General features: G+C 39.4%; 1 protein-coding gene across 3 annotated transcripts in view; it reads right to left on the reverse strand.

The window, feature by feature from the left end:
- Positions 1-25,884, reverse strand: part of BARD1 (BRCA1 associated RING domain 1) — a 170,378-nt gene that overhangs the window by 72,420 nt on the left and 72,074 nt on the right. The window contains exon 2 of one of the 3 annotated variants that reach the window (XM_079924139.1): positions 13,890-13,957. The exons of 1 other annotated variant lie outside the window; for it this stretch is intronic. In XM_079924139.1, the coding sequence (XP_079780265.1) occupies positions 13,890-13,915 (26 nt within the window). In that variant the 5' untranslated portion in view covers positions 13,916-13,957. Of the gene's footprint in view, positions 1-4,616; positions 5,044-13,889; positions 13,958-25,884 lie in introns of those variants that run through there. One more of the 3 variants, XM_079924137.1, reaches the window with a different exon arrangement.

The raw sequence follows: 25,884 nt of genomic DNA on the forward strand, positions 1-25,884 counted from the left end.
TAATCCTCTACCCGGCTCACCTATAAAAATCTCTCCAAGCCCCAATTCAAAAGTCCAGGAATCTTTTCTCCACTGATCCCACCCAAGTACTCTTCTCTGCATCCCCTTGGCCTTCATCCTAATTTACCCTGAACTGTGTGTACACTTCATCCCTTATAACTAAGGATAGCGCCTTAAGGGTAGAAAGCCTCACTGCATCACCACTTACCCAACTTACAGTGCCTCAGGGATTGTTTCCTAACAATGAAGGGAGTAATCGTTCCGTCAAAGGATGAATGGCCTATAAGAATGCCTCTCAACATTCCAAACTAATGAAGAAAGGCAAAGGCTAATGCTGGAGTCAGGGAATCTACCCTTTATTTTACAAGCATTCATATAGCACTTAGAACATAACACACACTGCTCTGAGTACCTTACAAATTAACTCATTTAATTCCCCTAACAAACTTAAAAAGTAGAAACTACTACTAACTCATCGGCAGGTCAAGAAAAGGAAGCATACAAAGATGAAATAATTTGTCCAAAATCACTGAGCCAGGATTTGATGCCACGGTCCAAAATCCATTCTCTTAACCACTAAGCTATGCAGCCTCAAAATAGAAGAGAAAACAATCTCAATCACCTTTACTAAAACGACAAGAGATAATTTAGAAAATTAAAATCACCTATCTTAAAAATCACAAGACTGTTTTTTGACTTTTTACTAAAAGTTGATTAAAAAATCACTAGAGGGCTTCCCTGGTGGTGCAGTGGTTGAGAGTCCGCCTGCCAATGCAGGGGACACGGGTTCGTGCCCCGGTCCGGGAAGATCCCACATGCCGCGGAGCGGCTGGGCCCGTGAGCCATTGCCGCTGAGCCTGTGCGTCCGGAGCCTGTGCTCCGCAACAGGAGAGGCCCGTGTACCACAAAAAAAAAAAAAAAAAAAAAGAAAAGAAAAAAAAAAGAAAAAAATCACTAGAACAACAAGGTCCTATAGTATAGCACAGAGAATATTCAATATCCTGTAATAAACCATAATGGAAAACAACATAAAATGTACATATATGTATAACTGAATCACTTTGCTGTACACCAGAAGCTAACACAACATTGTAAATCAACTACAATTTTAAAAGTCACTAGAGGACTTCCCTAGTGGTGCAGTGGTTAAGAATCCGCCTGCCAATGCAGGGGACACGGGTCTGATCCCTGGTCCAGAAGATTCCACATGCCACGGAGCAACTAAGCCCGTGCGCCACAACTGCTGAGCCTGCGCGCCTAGAGCCCATGCTCTGCAACAAAAGAAGCCACTGCAATGAGAAGCCCGTGCGCCACAAGGAAGAGTAGCCCCCGCTCACCACAACTAGAGAAAGCCCACACGCAGCAAGGAGGACCCAATGCAGCCAAAAATAAATAAATAAATAAATGAAATGAAAATAATAATAAAAAATAAATAAAAGTCACCAGAACTCCGAATTAAAATTGTGGTAGATGCTAAACCCCAGCCCCCACCAAAAAACAGATCAAGAGGTATCTAGTTATTTAAATTCCCAAAACAGTGTCATAAGACACCGGGGCTTTTTCACTACAGCTCCCATTTCCTGCTTCCTTTAGGAACCCATTATTCTCATGCTTCCTGTCTCATTTTCCCAAATCTTTAAATAGCTTCTATCTGGTTGAGAGGCTTGGACCTAACACATATGTCACATCTGGCCTCTTGAACAACTTCATCAGCTTCACCTTGGAGTCATACTTATGTTAAAGGTGAAGAAAAGATGCTCTGTAATGTAGCCAATCCACCCTCACTCACAAGTAATGCTTGCCGCAAAACAGATCCAATATGCTACACAGGACAGGTGACAGCTGGGAGCACGAGATGGATGACAGCTGCAAGCTGAATGTGAGGGTAATTGGGGTAATCACTAGCCCACTGGGTAAAACTTTGAAGCTCTGTAAAAAGGACAGACACACCGACACACAATTTCAAATAATATGACACTGTTTTGAATGATGGGTAGCAAAAGCAAGAAGCAGGCCATCCTGAGTTGCTCCTTTGGAGTAATGATGTCAGGCAGCTACTAGGCAAAGCACAGGAGGGAAGAATGCGTTGGTTTTTTCCTATGCTTTACTCACTACAGACAGTGCCAAACGTGCAGTGACAGGGAGAGGAACACTAATCATTTCTAAACACTAAACCCCATGTGACATTAAATTTTACACCAAAAAGGATTTTTAACCTTAAGATGTTTTACCTGTTAAAACAGTTTTGCAAACTACTGTCTATGCATCAAATCAAGCCAGTAGCCTGTTTTTGTAAAGCCCTTGAGGTAAGAATTATTTTTTTATGTTTTTAAGGGTTGTAAAAAAAAAACAGACACTGTTTGTGACAGCAAAGCCTAAAATATATACTATATGACCCTTAACAGAGAAAGTTTGCAGAGCCCTACGTTAAAATATGCACCAAAAGAAACAGCTGAGATTTAGTTAATCCATCAGTGGTTCGTATATTAATTTTTTTTTTTTTAAATCACTGGAGGGGATTCCCTGGCAGGCCAATAGTTAGGACTCCTCGCATTCACTGCCAAGGGCCCGGATTCAATCCCTGGTTGGGGGACTAAGATCCCACAAGCCGCATGGCGAGCTGCGGACCAAAAAAAAAAAAATGTTTTTTCATGAATAAACAAATCACTGGAGTTCAGTATCATTAACCATCCACGATGGGTTGTATTAAAAGTCTGGACCTAGTTACTGATGTCTACTTTCAGTCTTTTGGCTCCTACTGTCTGCTCACTTCAGTTAGAAACTGGAAAAATACTGGTAGGGGATAAAAGTGAAACTGGCTTTATTAGATTTCAGGACAACCTATAGATTATTCCTCTTTTATTCCTCTTTTGTCTCCCCCAAACCATTCAGCAAGCAGACTGTATTTTTGTATTTTCATAAAACACCTGCTGTTAATCACTTATTCTATAACAATCACCACATTCACCACTTTACATGTATAATTTCATTTAGTTTCTTCCCTCCCATAGAATGTTAGCTTCATAAGGGTTGGGGTTTCTGTCTGCTTTGCTTACTAATGAATCTCCAATGCCTAGAGTAGTCTGGCACTTGGTAGGTGTTCAATAATATATTTTTTTATTATTAATGAATCCTCACAGGAGGATGAGCTGAGCACCATCGTCACTCAGATAAGGAAACTGAGGCACAGAGATGTTGAATGACTAGGGCCATTCAGCAGTATCAAAGCTGGAACCTGACCCCAGCAGTCTGACTCTACGGTCCAAGTGAGGCATCACGCTGCCGCCCTAGTGCCTTCCGTACAGAAATGTGCCATCTGAATGTCTAACTTTCGTTGACTTATGAAGGTGTGACTACAATTGCTTATAGCAACCAGCAGAGCCAGTTTTAAATTTTTTAGTCTCTGATGGATGACCCTTGTGCTATGGGAAAACACACACAACATCAGAATGTCTTCATGTACAAAAGTACCACTTTTCTAAGGAGGGTAATGATGTCATTTTGTCACAAGGTTTAAAGATTTTGTAAAACAAAATATAAGTGCGAAACTCTGACAGTTACGTCCTTTCCATTTTTAAAGAAAGAGTTGCTATGTTACTTATGCTTTACGTACAACAAAGTTCTGCAAGTTGGACATCAGAGGGGGAAAAAAAAAGTCAAAACAAAGTCCCAAAAAAGAAATAGGGTAGAACAGCTACAAGCAGAGAGAAAACCTGCCAGAGTGATACGGATGCAGAAATACTGAGCTGTGCACACAGCAGGCGCTCAATAAACGCTTTTGGAAGAAATGAAAAGTGAGATAAGCCCTTCTTGGGTTTTATAAACCTTCTTTATTTCTATACTAGGAGGAGCCACAGGAAAAGAAGAAGCAAGGAGTACCAGTCAAGAAAGTGATGTCTTCAGATGGAATGAAAACTTTGAACTTAAAGGATTCCCATGGTATAACAGCAGGAAGGAAAATAAGCAAAAATAATAAACAGCATCTCTTAAGAGCTGGAACCCCAAGCCATACAGTCTTTGATCAAACCAAGGAAATGTGATATTGAAAGAGAAATTGGCGATGTCCATCACCCGGCCATCTTCAATCTACCCCTCAAAAAAGTCCCCAAAACTCTCCTCCCTCCCCAAACAAGGCTGCGACGGAGAAAAGGTCAACGGGGCCAGCTCAGCAAACGGTGACAGCTGCTTCTAATTTAGTGGGCCTCTTCAAACCTAACAGCCCTCGGCCTAAGGTTCTGGTATTACCCTGGTCACAAGAATCACGGGCCCGGTAAACAGTGCAGATGCCTCAGCACTACAGATTCAAACTCTGGAGGCGGGAACAGGGATCCGCATCTTTAGCCACGCCTCTAGACTCTCAGGCCCGCTAAAGTTTGAAAACTACCATCTTAGTTGGGTTTGGTGCAAGAAAGGCTAGAAAGCCGCCCAGAAAGGGTTGAATGGGGGCCCGGAGTGGGGATAAATAACACCAGATCCCTGGTACTAACTCTGCTCGGCGGCCCAACTGCTGGGGGGAGGTGGGGAGACGGGAATGAACGGAGGAAACCGGAGGTTTGAAAAGACGCCTGCCCCCCGCCGAGGCCCTCCCGGCAGCCCCCTGGAGGGTCGGTCTTTACCAACGCGAGCAGCGCAGCAGCTTCTCCATCCGGTAGAGCGCGGCGCGGCTGTGGGCCCAGGCGCCGCGACCAGCCGGCTCCATGGCGGGCGCAGGATGAGGCTCGTTCCCGGAGCGGACCCTCGGCTGCCTGTTCCCCTGCATCGCCCCGCCCTCGCGGAGAAGCCTCCTGGGAGAGCGGGAGGCTGGGCGAACTCGGGCAACCACCCAGACAGCGCAAGCCTGCGACCTGACAGCCGACCCCCTGCCCCAGCTGTTCCCACTTCTGTGCCGGCGGGACGCCTAGGGCACCAGGAGCGCGGGGTGGGCGGGGCATGGCCAAAACGCGCCAAAAGTCCCGGCGCGCGGGACGGGGGGCGGGGCCTCGGCGAGGGGCGGGGCGCGGCCTTGGTAGGACTCCTGCTGTCGTTGGGAAAGGGGGCGGGGCCACAGGCTGCCCTGAGGCGTAAAGGCAAGAAGGTGAGCAAGTCCTTGCTTTCCCATAGTGAGGATTCTAGGGACCCTTAGCCGAATTTAATCAATGGAAAGTCACAAACCGAGAAACTTTTTAGTTGAGCATGGTCTGTGCTGTTTCGACTACTGCTGAGCTTGGAAACGCTTTGCTTGTAACACTGACACTCTTTTAATTCCTAAGAAGGTAACTTTCTTTTCTCTCCCCACCCCCACCCCCGGCTTTTCATTGATGGCCATATATACAGATAAACCTACTACGCACCCCTTCACCCTCCCCATCCAGTCCGCTGCCAAACCCTTGCATTTTTTTCCCCTTACTCTCAAATCTTCCCACTTCTGTCTTCACAACAGGCCCAGTTGTATCATTTTCACCTGGAGTGTTCCCATAGCCTTCTAGCTGACAACCCGGTGTCCACCCAAGTCCCGCTCAGTCTTTAAGCTACACGGCAGCCATCTAAAACATTTCCAAATAAACACGTGATTAGTAGACGCAGAACGAGTAAAACTAAATAAGGTCTTATAGGGTGTTCTACCTGACCTATGATAACATATGAAATTAACCAAATATATATAAATATATATATTTAACCTCACAGGTAGCCAAGAAGTTAATCCTTGATTTTTTTAAGCCATTGCTTACCCTTTGCAGAGAAATCAAACTCTAGAGAACTTAAAATGTTAAATGAACTTGGAGAGATGCTATGGTGTATAATGGAGTTAGTTGGAGACCTCAGGAGCAGGGAAGTCCTACTTCTAATCCCACTTCCTCCACTGAATAATTGTGTGATTTAAGTCAAGCCTTAAGTTCTCTGAGCATTTGTTTCCTTATCTGCAAAACGGGGATAATAGTATTTATCCTGTAGATTTCTGGGATTACAGTACATGTAAAAGCACCTACATCATAAGTACTCAAAACTAATGTGAAGATGATCAGTACTGTGAATGCTTTACTTACCACAGCATGACACTGAATATTTTTATCAGATGCTTTTTTTTATTAGGGCATAATTTAACTGTGATCAGAGTAAATGAAAATTTCAGATTTTGGTCAAATGCTTTGAGGACCAAACAATTGTTACTGGCCTGTTCCTACAGTGCTATTAAATGAATTATGATGCAGGTGCAATGACTTCTTTCTCCTATGAGTTTCCTCTTCCTTCTACCACTGCTCCATTACCTCTCCCCAAACTCACAAAATTCTTGGCAGCTGTTTCATGGTGGCCATAGTACACGTCAAGAGAATAAGCAAGCTTACTCTTCCATCTGCCACTTCCCCTTCCATTTGCTTCCTCCCAGCCCTGCAGTGCTACAGCTCAGGTGACTGATGCTTAGCTTTTAGTGGAGATGGGATATGTGGGGGGGGGGGGGGGGGTTCTGCTTTTATTTATTTATTTGTGTGTGTGTGGTACGCGGGCCTCTCACTGTTGTGGCCTCTCCCGTTGCGGAGCACAGGCTCCGGACGCGCAGGCTCAGCGGCCATGGCTCACGGGCCCAGCCACTCCGCGGCATGTGGGACCTTCCCGGACCGGGGCACGAACCCGTGTCCCCTGCATCGGCTGGCGGACTCTCAACCACTGTGCCACAAGGGAAGCCCGGGATATGTGTTTTTGAACCAACTCTTCCTCTCAGGCCTGGATCCTGAATTTCAAGAGCCAATTCTTTCTCCCATGTCCATTATGTGTGCAGGTGGAAGATGGGTGACCTACCCAAGATGAGGTACACCAACAGTGTGTGAAATCCTGAAATTCTGTTCCCAGAAAAAACTTCCCCAGGCAAATGCAGTCCAGCTATAGGGTCCTTGGTAAAGCCTTAGCTTAGGGCATTAACAGTATCCCCTCTCCACTTTAAAAAGGGATAAATGGTATCTTATTTCCCTTTCCGTTTCCCTGCAAGGACCCCCTGAGTCCATGAAGTTTAGGTTTGTTGCTCCATTTCACTCCTAGTCTATCCTCCTCTCCTTCCAGTTAAGCAGTATTCCCCAGAACCTTAGAACCTTCAACCCTTCCAAAATTATTCATCCTACCCCAGTGTAACTCTCCAGTCCCAGGGGGGATTCTGAGGCATACAAATTCGCTTGCTTTAGCCCATTTACCCATTCTCTTTCCATGCCCTGCCCCACATCACTTTGATTACCATCTGTAATTCTACTGTACTCCAAAGGCATCTCCAGCCTGGATCTCTTTCGCAATCTTCAGGCTCAATATAACAGTTCGTTGAAAACAGTCTAAATGCTAATTTTTTTCTTCTGTTGTGTTGTGAAGTATTTTACAAGTAGTAAATCTTACTCATATTCACTTGGATAAACATATATAACAAGTAAAATGGGACAAGCGTAACACCCAGACTCTCAGCCCGTGGAATGTGAAGCTATCTCACAGATTCAGCACGTACACTAACTCTTCTCTGGCTTTCAATTATGCTGTCATGCAGTGAAATCGACCACCTCAATTCTTTTGAGTGCACTCTCTGACAGATATAAATTTTGTTTGCAAGGACCTCTATGAAACCTAGAGTTACCCCCAGAAAATGCAGTTTGAAAACAATTGATAAAGAACAATTGAATGTGGTAATTGATGGAGTGGAACAAACCTCCACAGCATCTAGGAGTGTGGTGTCTGCTCTCTGCATTTGACTGAGCTAGACTTCCTACGTGAAAATGCCATTAACCTAAGTTAAAGTCATAAGCTCTGTGCCATTTTTTCTGGAATCCAATGTGGCATAATGATTAAGTGCCATAGAGCTCTGGAGTCAAGCAGAACTGGGTTATAAACCGACCCCTGCCATTTCCTAGAATTGAGCCCATGGGCCCATTGTTTAACCTATCTTGGAACTTAGTTTCATCTTTTGTAAATGTCAGATTAATGTGTATCATCTCTCACAGGGTTGCTGTGAGAAAGGAATTACAAACTATGAAACTGTTCTAAACCAGGAATGCAGCACAAGCAATGCAAATCCCTTCACAATGGACTGTCCTGAACTTTAATACATATATTGAAGCTTAAGTCACAGCGCACAACACATTTTCCCATCTTTAGAACTGGTTTTAGCATTGTTGAGTTGCACTAAGCCAGTTATGCTTGCTTTAAAATTCTCTTACGAAAGAGTACATCTTCTGAGCTAGAGGGAGCCACTCAATTCCGCGACTATGGAACAGAGATACTTGCCGTAGCAATTCCTTTGCAAATATGGTGCAATAACTCTGACAGGAAGCTTGAATTTTGCTTAATGACCATAATCTCTCTTAGTATCATCGCAAATGAAGTTATCTACTGAATTCCTAACACCATCCTTGGCATGGTGTTAGGGCCCGTTAACGAAAATCCTTATAGTTTTGTTCAGTTAACTTGGAGATCTGTTATTCATTTTGTTCTTCCTTTAAGAGCAAGGAAACCTCAACAATTAAAAACAGTAATTTTGCCCTATGTACTATAGACAGCTTATATGAAGCAAACAAAACAGTATGGCCAAAACTAATCAGTACCGACCACCCACAGAGGCCACATGACGAATGTGGACCCCTACTTGGGCAGTACAGTTGTACGTACATGTATTGATCAAGTTAGTGGTTACAGTCTCTCTGGATTGCACATATAGACACAGTCTCAATGTCATGCAGACCTTGGCATTTACTGAAAAATTACCTAAGTCACTAGAAGCATCTAGATATTTTGAAATGGTTTTGAAAGGATGTTAACCCCATTCTTGTGGGCACCTGCCAAATTTCTGTTACAGAATCAGAAGTATGTAGTCTAAGGACATAGATATATTATTATGTCCCTTCAGCAATGGTTTTAAAGGTTTTGATGTCTTCTGTATTTCCTGATCATTTATCAAATTCAGTCTGACACAGATATTTCACACGTCATTGTTTTTGGTTCAACAGACTTCAGAGTTCAGCTCATTCCACTGCCTTTTATTGCTTGCTGTTTTTAAGGAGAGATCTCAGTAGAAACCCCCTTTTTCTGTACAGTGTAATTACTGAAGCACATAAAGTGGTTATAGCAGGAATTTATCACTTTCAGGTGGAAATATTCGCAGCCAAATAAAAGATAGAGTAGGAACGCCAGAAGCAATTTATAACAGGCTCACTGACATTTTGTGTTGAGAAGCTCTACCACCGAATAAGTATTAAGTCATAAATCTCTGTAAATGTGATTAAAGCCAGCAAGTTATTCTTTGATGGGACACCATAATGAAAGAATGTTGTGATGCAAAGCAGGAAGATTCTGTTGACAAAAATCACCAAAAACAGCTGTATGTAAAATTTACAAACTGCTTGTTTTAAATTCTGTTGAATTCCAGCAGCTGTTTGTTTGCACATAAAATGTTCATTTAGGAAATGAGCATTGACCCTAGTTTGGGTTCCATTGTGTTTCAAAATTTTGTAATCAGTGCAATCAAAATTCATACAATAATTTAAATTTCTTTCCAAGGACATATAAGAGGTAACCAGTATATTTAAGTATGCCTTGGACACATTATACATTCGATAAATAGGGAAATGAGTGAATGACTGTATACCATTGTTCCGGAAAGCAATGGCCAGTTACCAAGTGCATTTCAGCTTTATTTTTTTTTTCCATTCACATATACTGTTTTGGAAATTATGCCTTGTTCATATTAGATTCATTTTGCTAGTATTAATAATAACCCTTAATAGGCCTTTAGAAATACATTTTGGAGTTTAGAATATTGAATTAAAATTTAGTTACTGTTGTAAAGTCACTCTCTGTGACAGAAAGTTTATTAAATCTCTCCTCAGTATTTTTACATTGCCTTCATTTAGTTGCTTTTCTCGCTATCTCAAAAGATAGCTTATATATTTTTTCATCTGTGCAGTAGGGATAATAGAAAATACCTCATTGTTGTTGAATGGATAAAATAAGCTAATAACCTTAGCAAAGTCCTTGACACACAGTAAGTTCTTAATAAATTCTGTCACTTATCACTCTATAAAAACTCTAGGTTCAAGAATAATAAAATGGGGCTTCCCTGGTGGTGCAGTGGTTAAGAATCTGCTTGCTAATGCAGGGGACACGGGTTCGAGCCCTGGTCCAGGAAGATCCCACATGCCGCGGAGCAACTCAGCCCGTGCGCCACAACTACTGAGCCTGTGCTCTAGAGCCTGCGATCCGCAACTACTGAGCCCGTGAGCCACAACTACTGAAGCCCGCGCGCCTAGAGCTCGTGCTCCACAACAAGAGAAGCCACTGCAGTGAGAAGCCTGCACACTGCAACGAAGAGTAGCCCCCGCTCACCACAACTAGAGAAAGCCCACGTGCAGCAATGAAGACCCAACACAGCCAAAAATAAATAAATAAACTAAATTTAAAAAAAAAGAATAATAAAATGATAAGAAATTTATTCTTAGATAATAAGAACAATATCCTCTTGGATAGTCAGGTAGATTGCAATCCAGTATATTTCAACTTTTAAAAATATCTGTTACCCCCAGCCTCAAAATAATATATATATATATATAAATTGCATATATATATGTGCAATTTTTAGGTGTTAATTGGGAGATTGGGAAGTTACTTCAATGAATAAACCTTATCTTAAAACTAACTATAACAACACTTTGCATTGTTAAGCCAGACATACACAATGATAGTCTTTCCTTTAGATGAATTAATCAAATCACTGAGAAAAATATACAGTCGTTCCTCAGAATGGGACAGGGGTCAGGGGGGTAGGGAGGGGGTGTTGGTTCCATGACCTATCACGATACCAAAATCCAAGGTTGCTCAAGTCCCATGTAAGCCCTCTGTATCCGGGGTTCCATATCCAAGGGTTAAACCAACCTTAGATCATGTATTAAGTTTGGGATCCACGGTTGGTTGGATCCGTGGATGCCAAAACTACAGATATGGAGGGCCTACTGTGTTTATTGAAAAAAGTCCACGTATAAGTGGACCTGTGAAGTTCAAACCCCTGTTGTTCATGGGTCAACTGTATCCGTTGGTTTTAAATTTCCACGAAGAGTCTATATAATTTAGACTTACCATATAATCCTATCAACCACCTGAAAGTAAAGAGGTCCTTATCTATCCAATTGACAGAAGAGGGAAAGGGGCTTCAGGTTGTTGAGTAACCATCCCAAGGACACGCAGGTTATAAGCGGCAGAGTAGGGAAAATCGATTCAGGTCTGCCTGACTTCAAAGCCCAGGTTTTAAGCACCTGCATAACCTAGTTTTAATTAACTTCCAAGGACTTTAAGTCCAAGTCAGTTTAAACATGAGGGTGTGTACTGATTTTCAGCACAATTATGCATTGTACGATTATAGAAGAAGTTTAACTTATAGTCTTTCCCCTCAGAGAATTTACTGTCTACAGACAAGATTAATATAAGAAACAATACAAATAATATGATATGAGACAGGTTATAATTAAGTGTTCAGTTATGTGGTACACATGTAAGTATCACAAAAGGACAGGGAAGAGAATGCTTAAAATTGCTTACAGGGTCCTGTTGGTCCAGTGGTTAGGACTCAGCGCTTTCACTGCTGTGGCCCAGGTTTGATCCCTGGTCGTCAGGGAACTAAGACTCTGCAAGCCTTGTGGCCCGGCCAAAAAAAAAAAAAAAAAAATTGCTTACAGAAGACTGGGGAGGACTTCCCTGGTGGCACAGTGGTTAAGAATCCACCTGCCAATGCAGGGGACACAGTTTTGAGCCCTGGTACGGGAAGATCCCACATGCCGTGAAGCAACTAAGCCTGCGTGCCACAACTACTGAGCCTGCGCTCTAGAGCCCACGAGCCACAACTACTGAGCCTGCGTGCTTCAACTACTGAAGCCCACATGCCTAGAGCCTGTGCTCTGCAACAAGACAAGCCACCACAATGAGAAGCCTGCGCACCTCAATGAAGAGTAGCCCCCGCTCGCCGCAACTAGAGAAAGTCTGCGTGCAGCAACAAAGACCCAACAGATCCTAAAATAAATAAACTTATTTAAAAAAAAGAAAAAGAAGAAGACTGGGGTGATCGTGGATATCTTTGTGGAAGAAGCGAAAGCAGAAGTTAAGTCTTATAGATAGAGAGGTTTAAAGTAGTAGAAGGGTGGAGGAAGATTATTTCAAATGGGCAAAATGATATAAATACAGACACAAATGATGGGGGAACATCGGCACCAGTTTGACTAGAGCAAAGACATTGAACTGAAGCGTAGGTCAGAAATGGTCAGATAATAGCAATTTCATCTGGCTCAACCTAATGCATATTGGATAGTAGTGATTACATATAGTACATAGCTGAATGCAATAAGGAACTTCTGGAATTTGGGGAGGAATTAGTGAAAAGTCATCTTCTTGAGAGGGAAGCTAGCAGGAATCAACAAATAATGGTTGAGATTATTATTTGCTCATTTATGCATTGTAAGAGAGATTTGGAAATAGGTTGCTTAGAGATTCAAAGAAAAGCCCCAATCCAATCAAAGCAAATAGAGTAAAATTAAAGGACTGAATTTTTTTTTAAACTTGCCCTTTCAGGGCAACTTGAGCCTGAGAATAAAAATTGTCACATTATTAATAATAACAATCTACATTTATATAGTTTTGGCATCTACCAGTGATGTGTGCTAGCTGGTTTATACAGGCTCATAAGAGCCAACCTTATATTTGTAAGAATTTTACTAGCTATTTGTTAAACATAGCCATTATTAAAAACCATATTGTGTAAACTTAGAATTAAATAATTTCTTAAAACAAAAGTAATAAATATTTAAAACTCATCACTTCCTAAATGTTTTACTACATTTTTTTTATTATCTAACCTCTTAATGTGAATTACATTTTTTAAAAATGTCTATGATGGACATGCCATGGTATATAATGGTATGTCCTTGCACATTCTTGCCAACTCCACATTCAGTAACATGACCTTGGTAGCTTGAAATCTATGTTAATAATACAGATTAATATGTCATATCTATAGCTCTTGTATCGTGAATAGGTACAAAAAATTGATGATTTATTTTTCCAGTATTCAAAATTGACTGAGCAAACAATTCACTCACATCACTGACAAACAAGTTTCACTTTTATCTTACTCATGAATTGAACACAAATATCAGTGAACGTGTGTGGGAATTACTCTCAGAAAGCCAGTTGTTCAACATTTACCCGTACACCAGAGCATCTTCCTGCTGTGTTGGGTCTGGTGTCTCCCCCGCACCACCATCTCCTTAGTGGGTGTTGCTTAGATTCCGCTCCCCACACCATTCCCTAGTCATGCATGAAGCCATAAGTGGAACGTTATAATGTAATCTAACTGAATGAAGAGAAGTAAAACCTATGAGCGTGTTAAATCAGAATGTTAAAAAAAAAGCCTTTTCTTAATGGTTCAGATCGGAATTTCTTTTGTGAGATGGTTTGGGAAAATTCTTGATAAGGTTCTTGGCTAAAAGGGATATTAGCAAAAGCCAAAGCAGCAATAGGCAGTGTTTAAACTACTTTCCACGGACAAGAGAAATTAGGTTTGGGGCTTGGGAAGGAGGAAGGGGAAGAGAGGGAGAGGGACAGAAGGAGGAAGCAACAAGGTCGTCACGAGATGGGAACTGCAACTAGAAAAGGCAGCCAGTGAAGGGTCCCAGGAGTTGCGTGACTGAGAACCTTAAGAACAAGTCCTAAATTATGGAACTCTTTCAGCTGGATATAGGATTACTGTGGAAACGAACCGGAAATCTATGGATTTATGGGGCCTGGCTCCCTGGAAAATGCTATGGATGTTTTCTGTGTACACTGAGTGTAGAGGTGATAATATTTCATGTCTGAACAGGTAGGTCTCTTGTGCAAGTGAACTGGCTGAACACATTATTACTTACAGATCAGAATCAGAACACATCATCATGCGGCCAAAAAAAAAGGTAGGAGCTGGCTGGCAATCCAGGACCTTGAAATGATGAGGAAAGTATGAAATTGTTAGCAAAGACGGTGAGAGCTCAGATTTGCACCAGTCTGGTTTGAAATCTAATCTTTTGTTTTATCTCAGTAGGGCTGGGTAAGAAGCTTCAGGTTTTGTTTTTTTTTTTTTTTTTAAATATCAGATACTTCCTGCCCCCAAGGGGAAACGGTTTGCTACCAGAACAAGATGGACAAAGGTCATGGTGCTGGAAGATGTTTCAGGCTTTTATCGTCTCACTCAAAACTGTCCAAACAGCCCAGCAAATGAAGGCTTATCCTGCCAAAGGCAAGAAACGACAGTCCGTGTGGGTAAAATATATTACCTGAAATTTTTTCTGATCATATTATCTTCTCAATAGAGTTCTATTTTCACACTCGGTGACTTGATGTCAAAGATTTTCACGTCTTTCTGGCTTATTACTTTAGGCGAATGTGGATGCTGTGATAGCAGTAATTATCAAAACCCAGAAAGAACAGGAAAAGGAAAAAAGACCCTTTGTTTTCCAGCTCTTTTTAATGGTTAAGAGTATTTAAAACTAAAAGGAGAAATATACTTTAAAAGTATACATATTTTTAAGAGAATTCATGAGCATCTCTTGGGGGAGGAGCAGGCAGGAAAAAAGCAGGAGAGGTGGGATAACAACTAATGAATAAGCAAAACAAAGACAGGACATTGTTCTTGAAACTATAAGATACATGGTCAAGCCCTGGCCCTGTCATTTGCTAATTTTTTTCCCTAAGCCATTTAATGCATTCTTCCAATTATCTCATGATCAGATGGTTCTTGAGTGCTTACATACCAGTCACTATCTTAGGTGTTGGAAGCCCAACCTGACCCCCTCATCACAGAGTTTACCATCTCTGCTTCCCTTTTATTAACTCTACAATGGGAAAAATAATAATTGCCTTCTCATAGTGTTTCTGTGACGATCAAATGAGAATACCTTACGTAAAAGCAGTTTGTAAACTATACACGTGAATGATTATCATTATATTTCTCTTTATCCAAACTCAAAGTAAGAGGTACTCAGCCAACCCTATATTTGTTAAAATTAAAACAAATTTTTTAAACTTCAATCGTCGGTGCACGATGGCCCCTGCCGAAATAACTACCTTCTTTTAAAAAAGTCTATCAAGATTTTGTGCAACTCCCATTATGATCAATAGACAATGTGGCTTGCTTTGAAATGTCTCCTCTTCATTTCATTTCTAAGTAGGAATTAAATTTCTTTTCTTGAATTATAGGGTGCCAGAATAAATGATTGAAGCATTGGGGGAGAATCACAAAATCGCACTCATTCTGTTCTGATATTTGAACCACAGCCAAAAAAATCAATATCCTATAATTTGAATAGAGATATCCTCAGACTTAGGTAGTATTTAATTACACAACATTAGTACAATATAGTTTAAAAAAAAATCTAAAGATCATTTTTTAAAATACTGAATTAAAGTAACAATTTAATCTGCTTACTCAGAGAATAAATTTAATATCAAATCAAACAGAACCATAGCCCCACATCCTCTCTTATTCTCATTCATGTGCTATATCTCTTTAAATAAAATTACAGCACTAACATGGTCACAGTGTGGGACTCGAGGGACATTGTTCCAGCTAATGATTAAGAACTCTCCAGACAATAGGGGCTTCTTAGACAATGGGTGAATTTCCAGGATGTCCGGCCCCCTTCCGAGAAGGAGGGAGATAACAAAATGTAAAAAAGGTGTCTGTCAAAGACCAATCAGGCAGCTGGGGAGAAGGAGGGAGATAACAAAATGTAAAAAAGGTGTCTGTCAAAGACCAATCAGGCAGCTGGGGAGAAGGAGGGAGATAACAAAATGTAAAAAAGGTGTCTGTCAAAGACCAATCAGGCAGCTGGGGACAAGTTCCCTCTCTGGTCCGAGCCTAAGCCGGGACCAATCAGCAGGAGAACACAACCAAATCTATAATTTACATACGGGGAAGTGGGAACCTATAAAACTGACATATTCGCGCCCAAAAGGGTTCCTTCTTCGACCTCCTGCGTGAGGACCAAGGAACCCCGGTGCACCGGCCTTCAATAAACCTCTTGCGTTTTGCATCGACTTCCGACTCTTGTTGTTTCCTGGGCGAGTCGAAACTCCTAGGAGACCTTGCAGGTCTAACAACAGGTCGAGCAATCTTGACAAGCTCAGCTCTGCTTAAGTGTGTTATAATTATTCAAAAATTGTTAAGTATTACTTGAAATGAGTATTTCTTGTATTTTAAGTATTACTTGCTGACAAGCATACCAGTTTTGAAATAGTGGTAATACCTATTTTCAACAGTATTTGATCCATTGATCTTCTAAATAAAGATGCCACTAACTTTTGAAAATAAAGGTTACCATAAGACAATAAAATAAATACATCACCTTCTTTCCTACAAACTGAACTATGTTTGTAGCCTTTGTCAATAAATCAATATGTGTATTCATTTCTCTGTTGTGCTTTACTTAAATTTACAACCAAGTAAACATAGAACAAACCACTACATAATACAACTAAGATCAAATGCATATAAATGTAATAGTACATACATACAAATATATTATTGTAGTAGGATATAAGATTAAACTTGACTCATTCTTAAATTCATAAGGTTAAAGAGTTGCAGACTCTAGAAATATAGGAAAGAGTTTTTCCTGCAATAAATTATTGCAGACAGTTGGACGTTCCAAAGCGCTAACAACTGGGCCCAACAAGCATAAAGAATAAACAGATCACTAAATTTGGTTTATGTGATGTTTAAGCATAAGCAATGCAGTTTTCGCCTTTATAAGGCAAATGTATTTTAAAATCAATTTGTAATGTGACAGAAAGACAATAAAATAGTTTCAGTAGTCGCATGATACACTGTGATGGTTTAGTTCTGTGCAAACATGAATCAAGACACCCATATCCTGTCAAGGCAACAAAGGACCTAACCTTGCTAAGAGAGAGCAATATGAATTCCAAACAATGAACTTCTTAAAGGAAACATTTAAGGAGAAAAAGGGCACCAAGTTCTTTGGAAGAGAAGTACAATCTTATTCCAAGTTGATTGTACTGCAGCCTCTGTATTGTAAAGTAGCTTCACTTGTTATCTTCTTCTTTGTATACTACTTAATACATAAAGTATATTTATTAAAATTCCTAATGAAAATTTGAATACAAATACAGTACTCATTATTTTACAAGGTTTGGCATGTTTTTTTAATATAGTAAAAGTTTAAAATATTCATGTTTGTGAAAATCAATATTTTCACTCACTGAAATGAAGTATAGGAAGAAAAACTTTACAATTGTGAATTTGTTTTTAAAATAATAAACTTTCTTTTGTAGTTTTCCAACATGACTTCAGAGGGGATAACAGCTCCTGTCTATGATATATTATTCATATTCTGCATAAATGAAATGAAGAATATCATGAAACAGTTTATAAAAGTTTATAATCAGTCAATGAACTACATTTTACTTAATAACTATTTAAGTGAAATATAATAAAATCCTGTATAAATCATGTTTTTATAAGGCATAATGATTTCACATTTTATACTGGAGCTATGTCACTGGTGAGATTTTCTTTAAAATAATCTATTAAGATCAGTTGTAAGGTATCTGAAGAAAATAAATTGCAAATATGGACAGCCTCTTAAGATTCAAACTCAACCTAAAATTTATGCTTAATATTTTTATTGGGCATCTACACTAGAACTAGGGGTGACCAAAAGACCCAGTACTGATGACCTATGGTTCATTAGAAAGCACTGGGAGGATAGGTACCCATAGTTCTTATTCCTCACTTGTACGGATGCTCTTGGCTGAATCATAATGAGCGAAGATGTTCAGTCATATCCCCTTTTTCAATTACTCAAGCCGGGGAGAGACTGAAAATTTATTCTGGTGATGGTATTCTCTGATACTTAGAATTAACAAAAAGAATACATTGAATAGAAAGAGATTCCTTTTCAAGTCCAGAATGAAAGGGAAGGATGTGAGAGATTTGTTTCCACACGTTGTAGAATAGTAATGCAACCAGAATGGCCTCCTCCTGAGATTGTGCCTGCTGTACCTGTTCGATTTGTTGAAACTTGATTTTCATTAGAAAAAAAATTTTTTGGTCAGACAAGTATTTAGAAAGATCTCTAAAATGTCCCTGTTTACCACATGGTAAATAAAACCTGATTCTTGATATACAGGACATTCAAGGAGAAAGTATTGAGGAAGAGGGACAAGAACCTTAGGGAACTGATGACATTAGGAGGCAGGAGAAGCAAGATGATGCAGATTAAAAGAAAAAATTCAGGTATACAGGAAGCATCACTTAAGTTTGAAAAAACTTATTTTGAAGAAGAGTTTGGGATTGTACGTGAATAAGGTGGGTGCAGGGAGGAAGAGACTGAAAAACATCGCGATCACATTCTTCTTTTTAAAAAACTCTCCTCCAGCGCTGAGAGGTCAAGGGTTGAGAACTGAGAAAAGGCCACTGATTTTGGATATTCTACCCCCCAAAGATGATGGCATTCCAGAACAGGTGTTGTTACCTATGTCCCCAAATGCCTGCTCTTTCATCTTTTTCAGAATATTGACATCTGAAATGGCTCTGGCTCACTCCTTTTTCTGTTTTTGCCCAGTAGGTCCCTGGGATCTGACACTATTTCGTACTGGGGAAGGTCCACTTGAGGTGGGTCCTCTTAACCCCGGGGCAAAATTTCATAACAAATACTAAAGTAGGAGAATGAAAAAAAAAGAGAAGGAAGAGGTGATGGAGAAGAACGAAGAGGAAGATAAAAGAGATTTGATGGACCTTTAGCTTAAAAAATGAAATTTAAATTGTGAAAATAAATTATCTTATTTAACATTTAGGTTATAACTGCAATTATGTGTTCATTTTTTAAATAATTAATTAATTAATTAATTAATTTTTGGCTGTGTTGGGTCTTTGTTGCTGCGTGCGGGCTTTCTCTAGTTGCCGCGAGCCTGGGCTGCTCTTCGTTGCAGTGCGCAGACTTCTCAGCGCGGTGGTCTCTCCTGTTGCAGAGCACGGGCTCTGCAGTAGGCGCGCGGGCTTCAGTAGCTGTGGCTCGTGCTCTCCAGAGCGCAGGCTCAGCAGCCGTGGCTCATGGGTTTAGCTGCTCCGCTAATGTGGGATCCTCCCGGACCACGGCTCGATCCTATGTCCCCTGCATTGACAGGAGGACTCCCAACCACTGAGCCACCAGGGAAGCCCTTGTGTTCATTTTTAGAATGAACCAAGAATGAGCTAAAAATTCATTGGTTTGCGGTGTAACATGGCAAAGAAATGTTTTTGATAGTTGGACATGGTATTATTAATCCACTTTTTCCCAGGGGCCTCTCTTAATCCTTTGATAGTCAAATAATTCTCTTTTGAAACTCCTACCTTGTCATCATTGCTACTGCTTTCTTTTCTCTTCTCCAGTGGTTGAGTGGTGAAATTCTCTTTGCTCAAGATTCTAGAAACTGCCCATTGTCACTTTCAGTGACTTCAAGAAAGTTTGCATCTTATGCAATATTTGTATTTTTACTTTGAATTTGATTTGCATTGTATTTATATCATATTGTCCAGGTGCTGATGCTTTAAGCAACAGGGAGTATAGAATCTAGTGTTAGGCATAGAGAATTCTGTGTTGAGTGAGTACTAATTTTATAAATGGCCAGTTTTGTATTATGTATTTATAAGTATTTTGTATTTTTTTTCCTATACAATCTTGTATAAATCCAGGAATTTGATTATGAAAACTCAGAAGAAAGACCTCTCTGATCTCTAAATAATCAAGAATGGCCTGTCTTCCCAAACATCCTATAAATGACTTGATTTTTATATAAATGAAATGTAATCATTGAGAAATATCATTTTATATAAATGAAATGTAATCATTGAGAAATGATTTCTCAAATCATTGAGAAATAAACTGAGCAATATTATTTCACCCTCAGAAATCTTGTTATGCTATTCTCATGTCATAATAATATATTTTGGGAATATATGCCTAGTCTTTAACAAGTTAATTGTTCATCTCAAAATTTAACTTAAAAAAATGCAGAAAAATAATTGCTTACCCACTGCCTGACTGGTGAGCTGTTAACAAACAAAAGATTCTCTATTTTAATTGCTTTTCTCTGTGGCAGTTTAAACTGGTAAAAAAAATGATTAGTCAGATTGTTAGGTTTGTCTTTAACTTTGTTAAGTTGTTTGTATATATAGGGAAAAGATAACTGTAAATTATGACAATTTGAAATGCAATTATAATCTTATGATACAATGCATATTCACAGTCAGAAAAATACAACGTTGGAATGAGACTTGTTGCTAGGAAATGAAGCTCTCTCTACCAGTTAGCATTTCTGGAAATTTTCACTTAAAGTGATGTATTGATTCATTTTGAAAGTTTCTCTGGATAAATTTGAATTTTCAAATCTGGTTTACATAAGGAACTAAGATGATAAAAAATGTAAATCAAACTTAAATCTATCCAATCCTTTTCAAAAAATAATTAAGAATGGGCATTCTGGCAAAATCCCACATATAATTTTAAATCTCCACATTCTATCTGACTAGCGATTTAGGAAAAATCATCATAATGCATCATAAAATTTACTTGTTTGGCTTTACAAAGAAAAAAAAAAAGATTTGCTTCTGGAAGAAGCACTTTCAGTGCCCAAATTGTTTTGCATTTGGTTGCATTAGAAACCAAGCCATTATTGGCCAACAGATATTCAGTAAATGCAGAGATTCAATAGAGATGCACCTCCTTTCTGCCATCTTTAATGCTTTTCTATTCTAGTAATTTGGTCCATATCTTGCCCTTTTAAAAACATCCTTTTTTCCCAGTCATTTCTTTATTTAGAATCCTGTGAACCTTCTCATTGCTTTAAACAATGGGGACCACTTCTGACAATACACTGTTGATTCCACTTTTCCCCCCACTGTCAGCCACAAACATGTTCTAGTAATTATTAGAAATGACCAACCAATTTCCCTAGGACAATGGCCATAAGATTTGTTTTTAGAACTTGGTCCATGGCAAGAGCAAAAGAACTCTGTCTCATATACACTATTTCTCTCACTTTCAAATGAGTAACAAAGAAGTAGCATCCTATAAGAATAGGTCAGGGAAATAATATAAACGACAATGATGTCTCAGGATGATTCTCAATTACTGTTAGTCTTGTTTTGAATTAAATTCTTCAATAAACTCAATCACACAGTAATTTTAGTTGATGCATATCAAAATTTAGTAAGTTCCTAGAAAGTTAGCAGTACATAAAAATTACCAAATGATTTAAATTTCCCAAGGAGGTCTAAAAAATTATATATTACTGTGAGAGGTGCATGAGAAAAAATAGATTATAAAAATGCTAGACCATGGTAACTGCCGTGCCTTTCTGCCCAGCAATCTCTATGGAAACTATAAACTTCATCTGTCATTTTACTCTACCTCTCTGAAGCTTTCAAATTCATGACAAAATAAATGACAGACATCATATTATGATAGAAGAACCCTAAATTGTGGGTCTCTCACTCACTAGAGAAGTCATAATACCCATAAATGTAAGCTTCTATTGCATCCCCTCATCTGCTTTGCTCCAACTTAATTTGTCTGCTGAAGTCAAACAAATGGCACCTTGATCTTTCCTATGTGTTTCTCACACTTTTATTTTCTTCTGTATTTATTCCTGCACTGAAAGTATTTTTCCCTTCCTTTCTTCCAAAGAGAAGGACCTTTCTTTGTGCAAGAAATCAATAAAGATATAACAACTCCTGGACAGTTTTCTCAAATTTAACCCACCTTCCTCTTCACCCTAAGCACTTAGCAATCCTTTTAGCCTTGTATATAGCTGTAACTGATAGTGAAAAAGATTTCATAAATTTGGGTATTCTTCCTTGAATTTATCCTATCTCCTCAACTGTAGCAATTTAGTGACCCTCATTAGTGCATAGGCTCTAGAATCACGGAATCCATTCCAATTTTACTAAAGAAATTATGCAATTAAACCTGCATTTAGATTGCCCACTTCTGAGAAGCTGCCTACCTTCCCCAGAGTAAGTGCTTTATGCATAACTGGACCTGCTGATGCTTATTCCATAACTGTTAGCCCAGGCTAGACAGCCTGGCACAAAAGCTCTGTCCAAAGGAGATAACCTATTATAAATCCTGCTGGGCAAACCAATTGAGTCCTCATCCTGCGGAAGTCAAAACTCAGGCTCAGAGGAGCTAAATTGCTATGATGGTAGACAAACAGACCAGAGAGATTTTATGTGCTGAAAAATGTGATAGTCTGAAAACATAAGCCGATTCATGCATGGATCACTGCGATGGCCACCAATCTCATGCTTGTGTCTACACTGCATTTACATTTTATGTACCAAGTAAAGGCCAACTAAAATCAGTGCGAGTTTCCCAGGAATGAAACTTGAGAAAAGTGTTGGAAATATTGAGTGATCGCACAACATGCTGAGTTCAAAAAAGTCTTCACCACAGTACAACCACGCTTGCAAGGAAATTGCGGCAGGCTTATAAGAGGGAGGCAGAGGGAGACTTGACTACAGAGACAGAAAAGGAGAAGGTGGTGTGATGGTGAAGCAAAGACAGATCTGAAGATGGAGGAAGGAGCCATAAGCCAAGGAACACAAGCAATGCAGCTCTAGAAGCTGGAAAAGGCAAGGAAACAAATTCTCCCCTAGAGCCTCCTGGGGGAGCTTGGCCCTGCCAACACTTTAGTCCAAGCCAGTGAAACCGATTTTGGACTTTTGACTCCAAGAACTGCAAGATAATAAATACGTGTTGTTTTATGCCACCAAGTTTGTAGTAATTTATGCATCAACCATAAGAAACTAATACAGAGATGTACGTGCATATTCCGGCCTTGTACTTGGTAAATAGAATCATAGATACACATTAGAATTTTTTTTTTCTTTTCCTCATCACTAACTGGAGTTAGGTACCTATTTAATGCAAATTTCAATAAACTGACAATCAAGGGTTGCTCTGGACAAAATTTAGTTAATTACAAGATCTGATTATCTTCAAATAGCAAGCAAATTCTTGAAATTATTAATACTAATGTGAATTAGCATTATTCGTATTAGTATTATTGAGGTTAAAAATGTACACATATTTTAACATATTATGAGGTTGAAATAATACTGTAAGATGGTAGAAAACAGAAAAATAGAATAAAGGTCCTTGATTGTCACAGTGGTTAAAAAAAAAAAGTATACATAAATATAAGACCTGAGTCTGTATCTTTCAAATCTTTCTATTATTTTATCCAGTCTTTTATTTAGTTTTCTGTTTAACTTTACTGAAATAGTAGCATGAGACATAGTTAATGTTTTCAATTTAAATTGCATTAGACTTATACTTTGATTTATATTTATATTATATTTATACTTTGATAAATATTTAATTTGCAATTTTGTTGATTTTATATTTTATTTATGTATTTATTTTAGTTTATAAGAGCTACTAGCTTAAGGAGTTTAGGCTTAGTCTTACCTTTGTGTGTATATATATATATGTGTGTGTATATATATATATATATATATATATATATATATAAGTCAACCTCAGTATCAGAAACTTTTTTTTCCCTTTAAAAGCCACTATTTTTAAAGCTATTTTAAAGGCTACTTGACTCAGAAACATTATCCAAAGTTTCTGTGAGGCTTAGCTAGGCAATGGCTTTCTATTCCTCCATACTTGCCCAACAAATTTCCAGGAATAGAGTATATCTCTCAAAGCCTGAGAAACCTTACAGCACCCATACACATGCGCACCTTGTTGTTAAAGATATTCCCAGATACCTTTGCTCTGGGATGTAATTTGCTAAACTCAATCTTTATAATGAATTCAACAATTATGTGAGTTAAGCATAGTTTTCAGAATAACTACATACTCACTCTGGTTGGAACTCTTGTAGTCTGAATACGCAACGTTTCAGTTTCAGTTAAGATAATATTGTTCCTTAGATGACAGTTTACATGATATAAATTCCACAAGTAAGGAACAACAGACAGTTAATAGACAATGGAGATAGATGTTAGAAATGTGAACTCCTTAGATCTTACTCATCTCTGAAAACTCAGCTGCTTTGTCATTCCCCTCCAGAAAGGCTTCCTGGGTCACCAGGCTCCAGCCATGGGCTTGGTGCTGCTCATCTAGACTCTCAGGGTACCTGTCCTTGCTGTGCTGCTTCCCCACTAAACAGTGGAGAGGGCTTCCCTGGTGGCGCAGTGGTTGAGAATCCGCCTGCCGATGCAGGGGACACAGGTTCGTGCCCCGGTCTGGGAAGATCCCACATGCCGCGGAGCGGCTGGGCCCGTGAGCCATGGCCGCTGAGCCTGCGCGTCCAGAGCCTGTGCTCCACAGCGGGAGAGGCCACAGCAGTGAGAGGCCCGCCTACCGCAAAAAACAAACAAAAAACAGTGGAGAAAGGAAGGGGGTAGGAGTTGGTCTATTTAATCTCTGTATTAGATAGAAGGCCTGTCTCAAGGCCTCAGACCAGCATGCCTAGTGTATAGTACACCCTCGATTAATGTTTGTTGAATGAGTCTAGTTCCTACAAATGCTATGTGCCAAGAGGAAGAACACTTTTAATAAGAGGCCCTTTCTCAGGGGCTATTCAGCAAATGTCAAGCCTTTTAAACTGTTGTCTAGGAAAATCTGACACTGGAAACTTCATCCTTTAGAAGCCATATCAGCATTTCCTTGAAAGCTATGTTTTGCAACGAATAACAGGCTACACCTAAAGTCAGTTAACTTGAACTCCGGCAACACAGATTTAATAAAAATGTAAAGTGGATAGTGAAATTATCAAAAACCATAAACTCCCAGCTTATTACTCTAAAGCAAAGAACATATTCTCTAGCTCATCTTCTATTTCCCAATGATCTATGGCCACTTAATCATCCCTAGAATCCAGCCAAATCAATTATAGCATTAGTTCTTACAGCTTCCAGGAAGGAATATCCTTCATCTGGCCACATCCTCACATTTCCTTGTGGATGCAGAGTTCATCGTATCATCAGGTGAAAGCTGATTTTTAAAATGACATCTTCTTTGAGTGATTTTCCCTATTTGAAAAAAAATGAAAAGATAGGAGATGCGGAATCAGCAACAGTACAATTGCACTTAATCTGTGTCCACTCGGGCTTTCTCTATGCTCACCACTTTGCTGAATGCATCTATAAATAGTTTATGATTCTTAGTCTAGTTTTTCATGAACACACGTACTCATAATTATTTTATACATATTTGCATTCATTCAACAAATATTTCTTGAGCATATACTATATACCAGGCACTTTTCTAGTTCTATAAATGTATATTTCTGCTAGTAAAATATTTCTAGCTTATATGATGAAATTAAATATATCAATGTTTTGTAAAACTGTGAATCTATGTGTTCTGCAGCTAAACGCAATCACAGCCCTCCCAAGATAGAGCCCATTAAACTATTTGTGCCCATTGATTAGTCTTTGAAGCAGAAAAAAAGATAAGTCTGGAAGAACCATGTTTCATGCCTCCCTAATTGCAGTTCTGCTACCAGTGACTGGTTTATTTTTTGTCTAACCTGATAGATATAGTATTCTGGTATGTTAGCTTCTCCTGCCCGGTTTCATACACTTCATGGGACTCTTGATTTATCAAAAACTTATCCCTCCCTTAGCCTTCCTATCTCAGTAAATGGCATGGCCATCAACACAGTGCCTCATTTCAAAAATTTAGGAGTTATCCTTGATTTCTCTCATCTCCTCCTCAGTATCTAATCTAGTATTTTCATAACTATTGGCTTTACCTTCAAAGGTACCACAAACCCATTAACTTATCTCCATCCCCTCTGCTTTCACCTGGTCCACCACCATCTCTCACCTAGTCTACTGCAATTACT

This window comes from Stenella coeruleoalba, assembly GCF_951394435.1.
Source record: "Stenella coeruleoalba genome assembly, chromosome: 6".
Classification (NCBI taxonomy): Eukaryota; Metazoa; Chordata; class Mammalia; order Artiodactyla; family Delphinidae; genus Stenella; species Stenella coeruleoalba.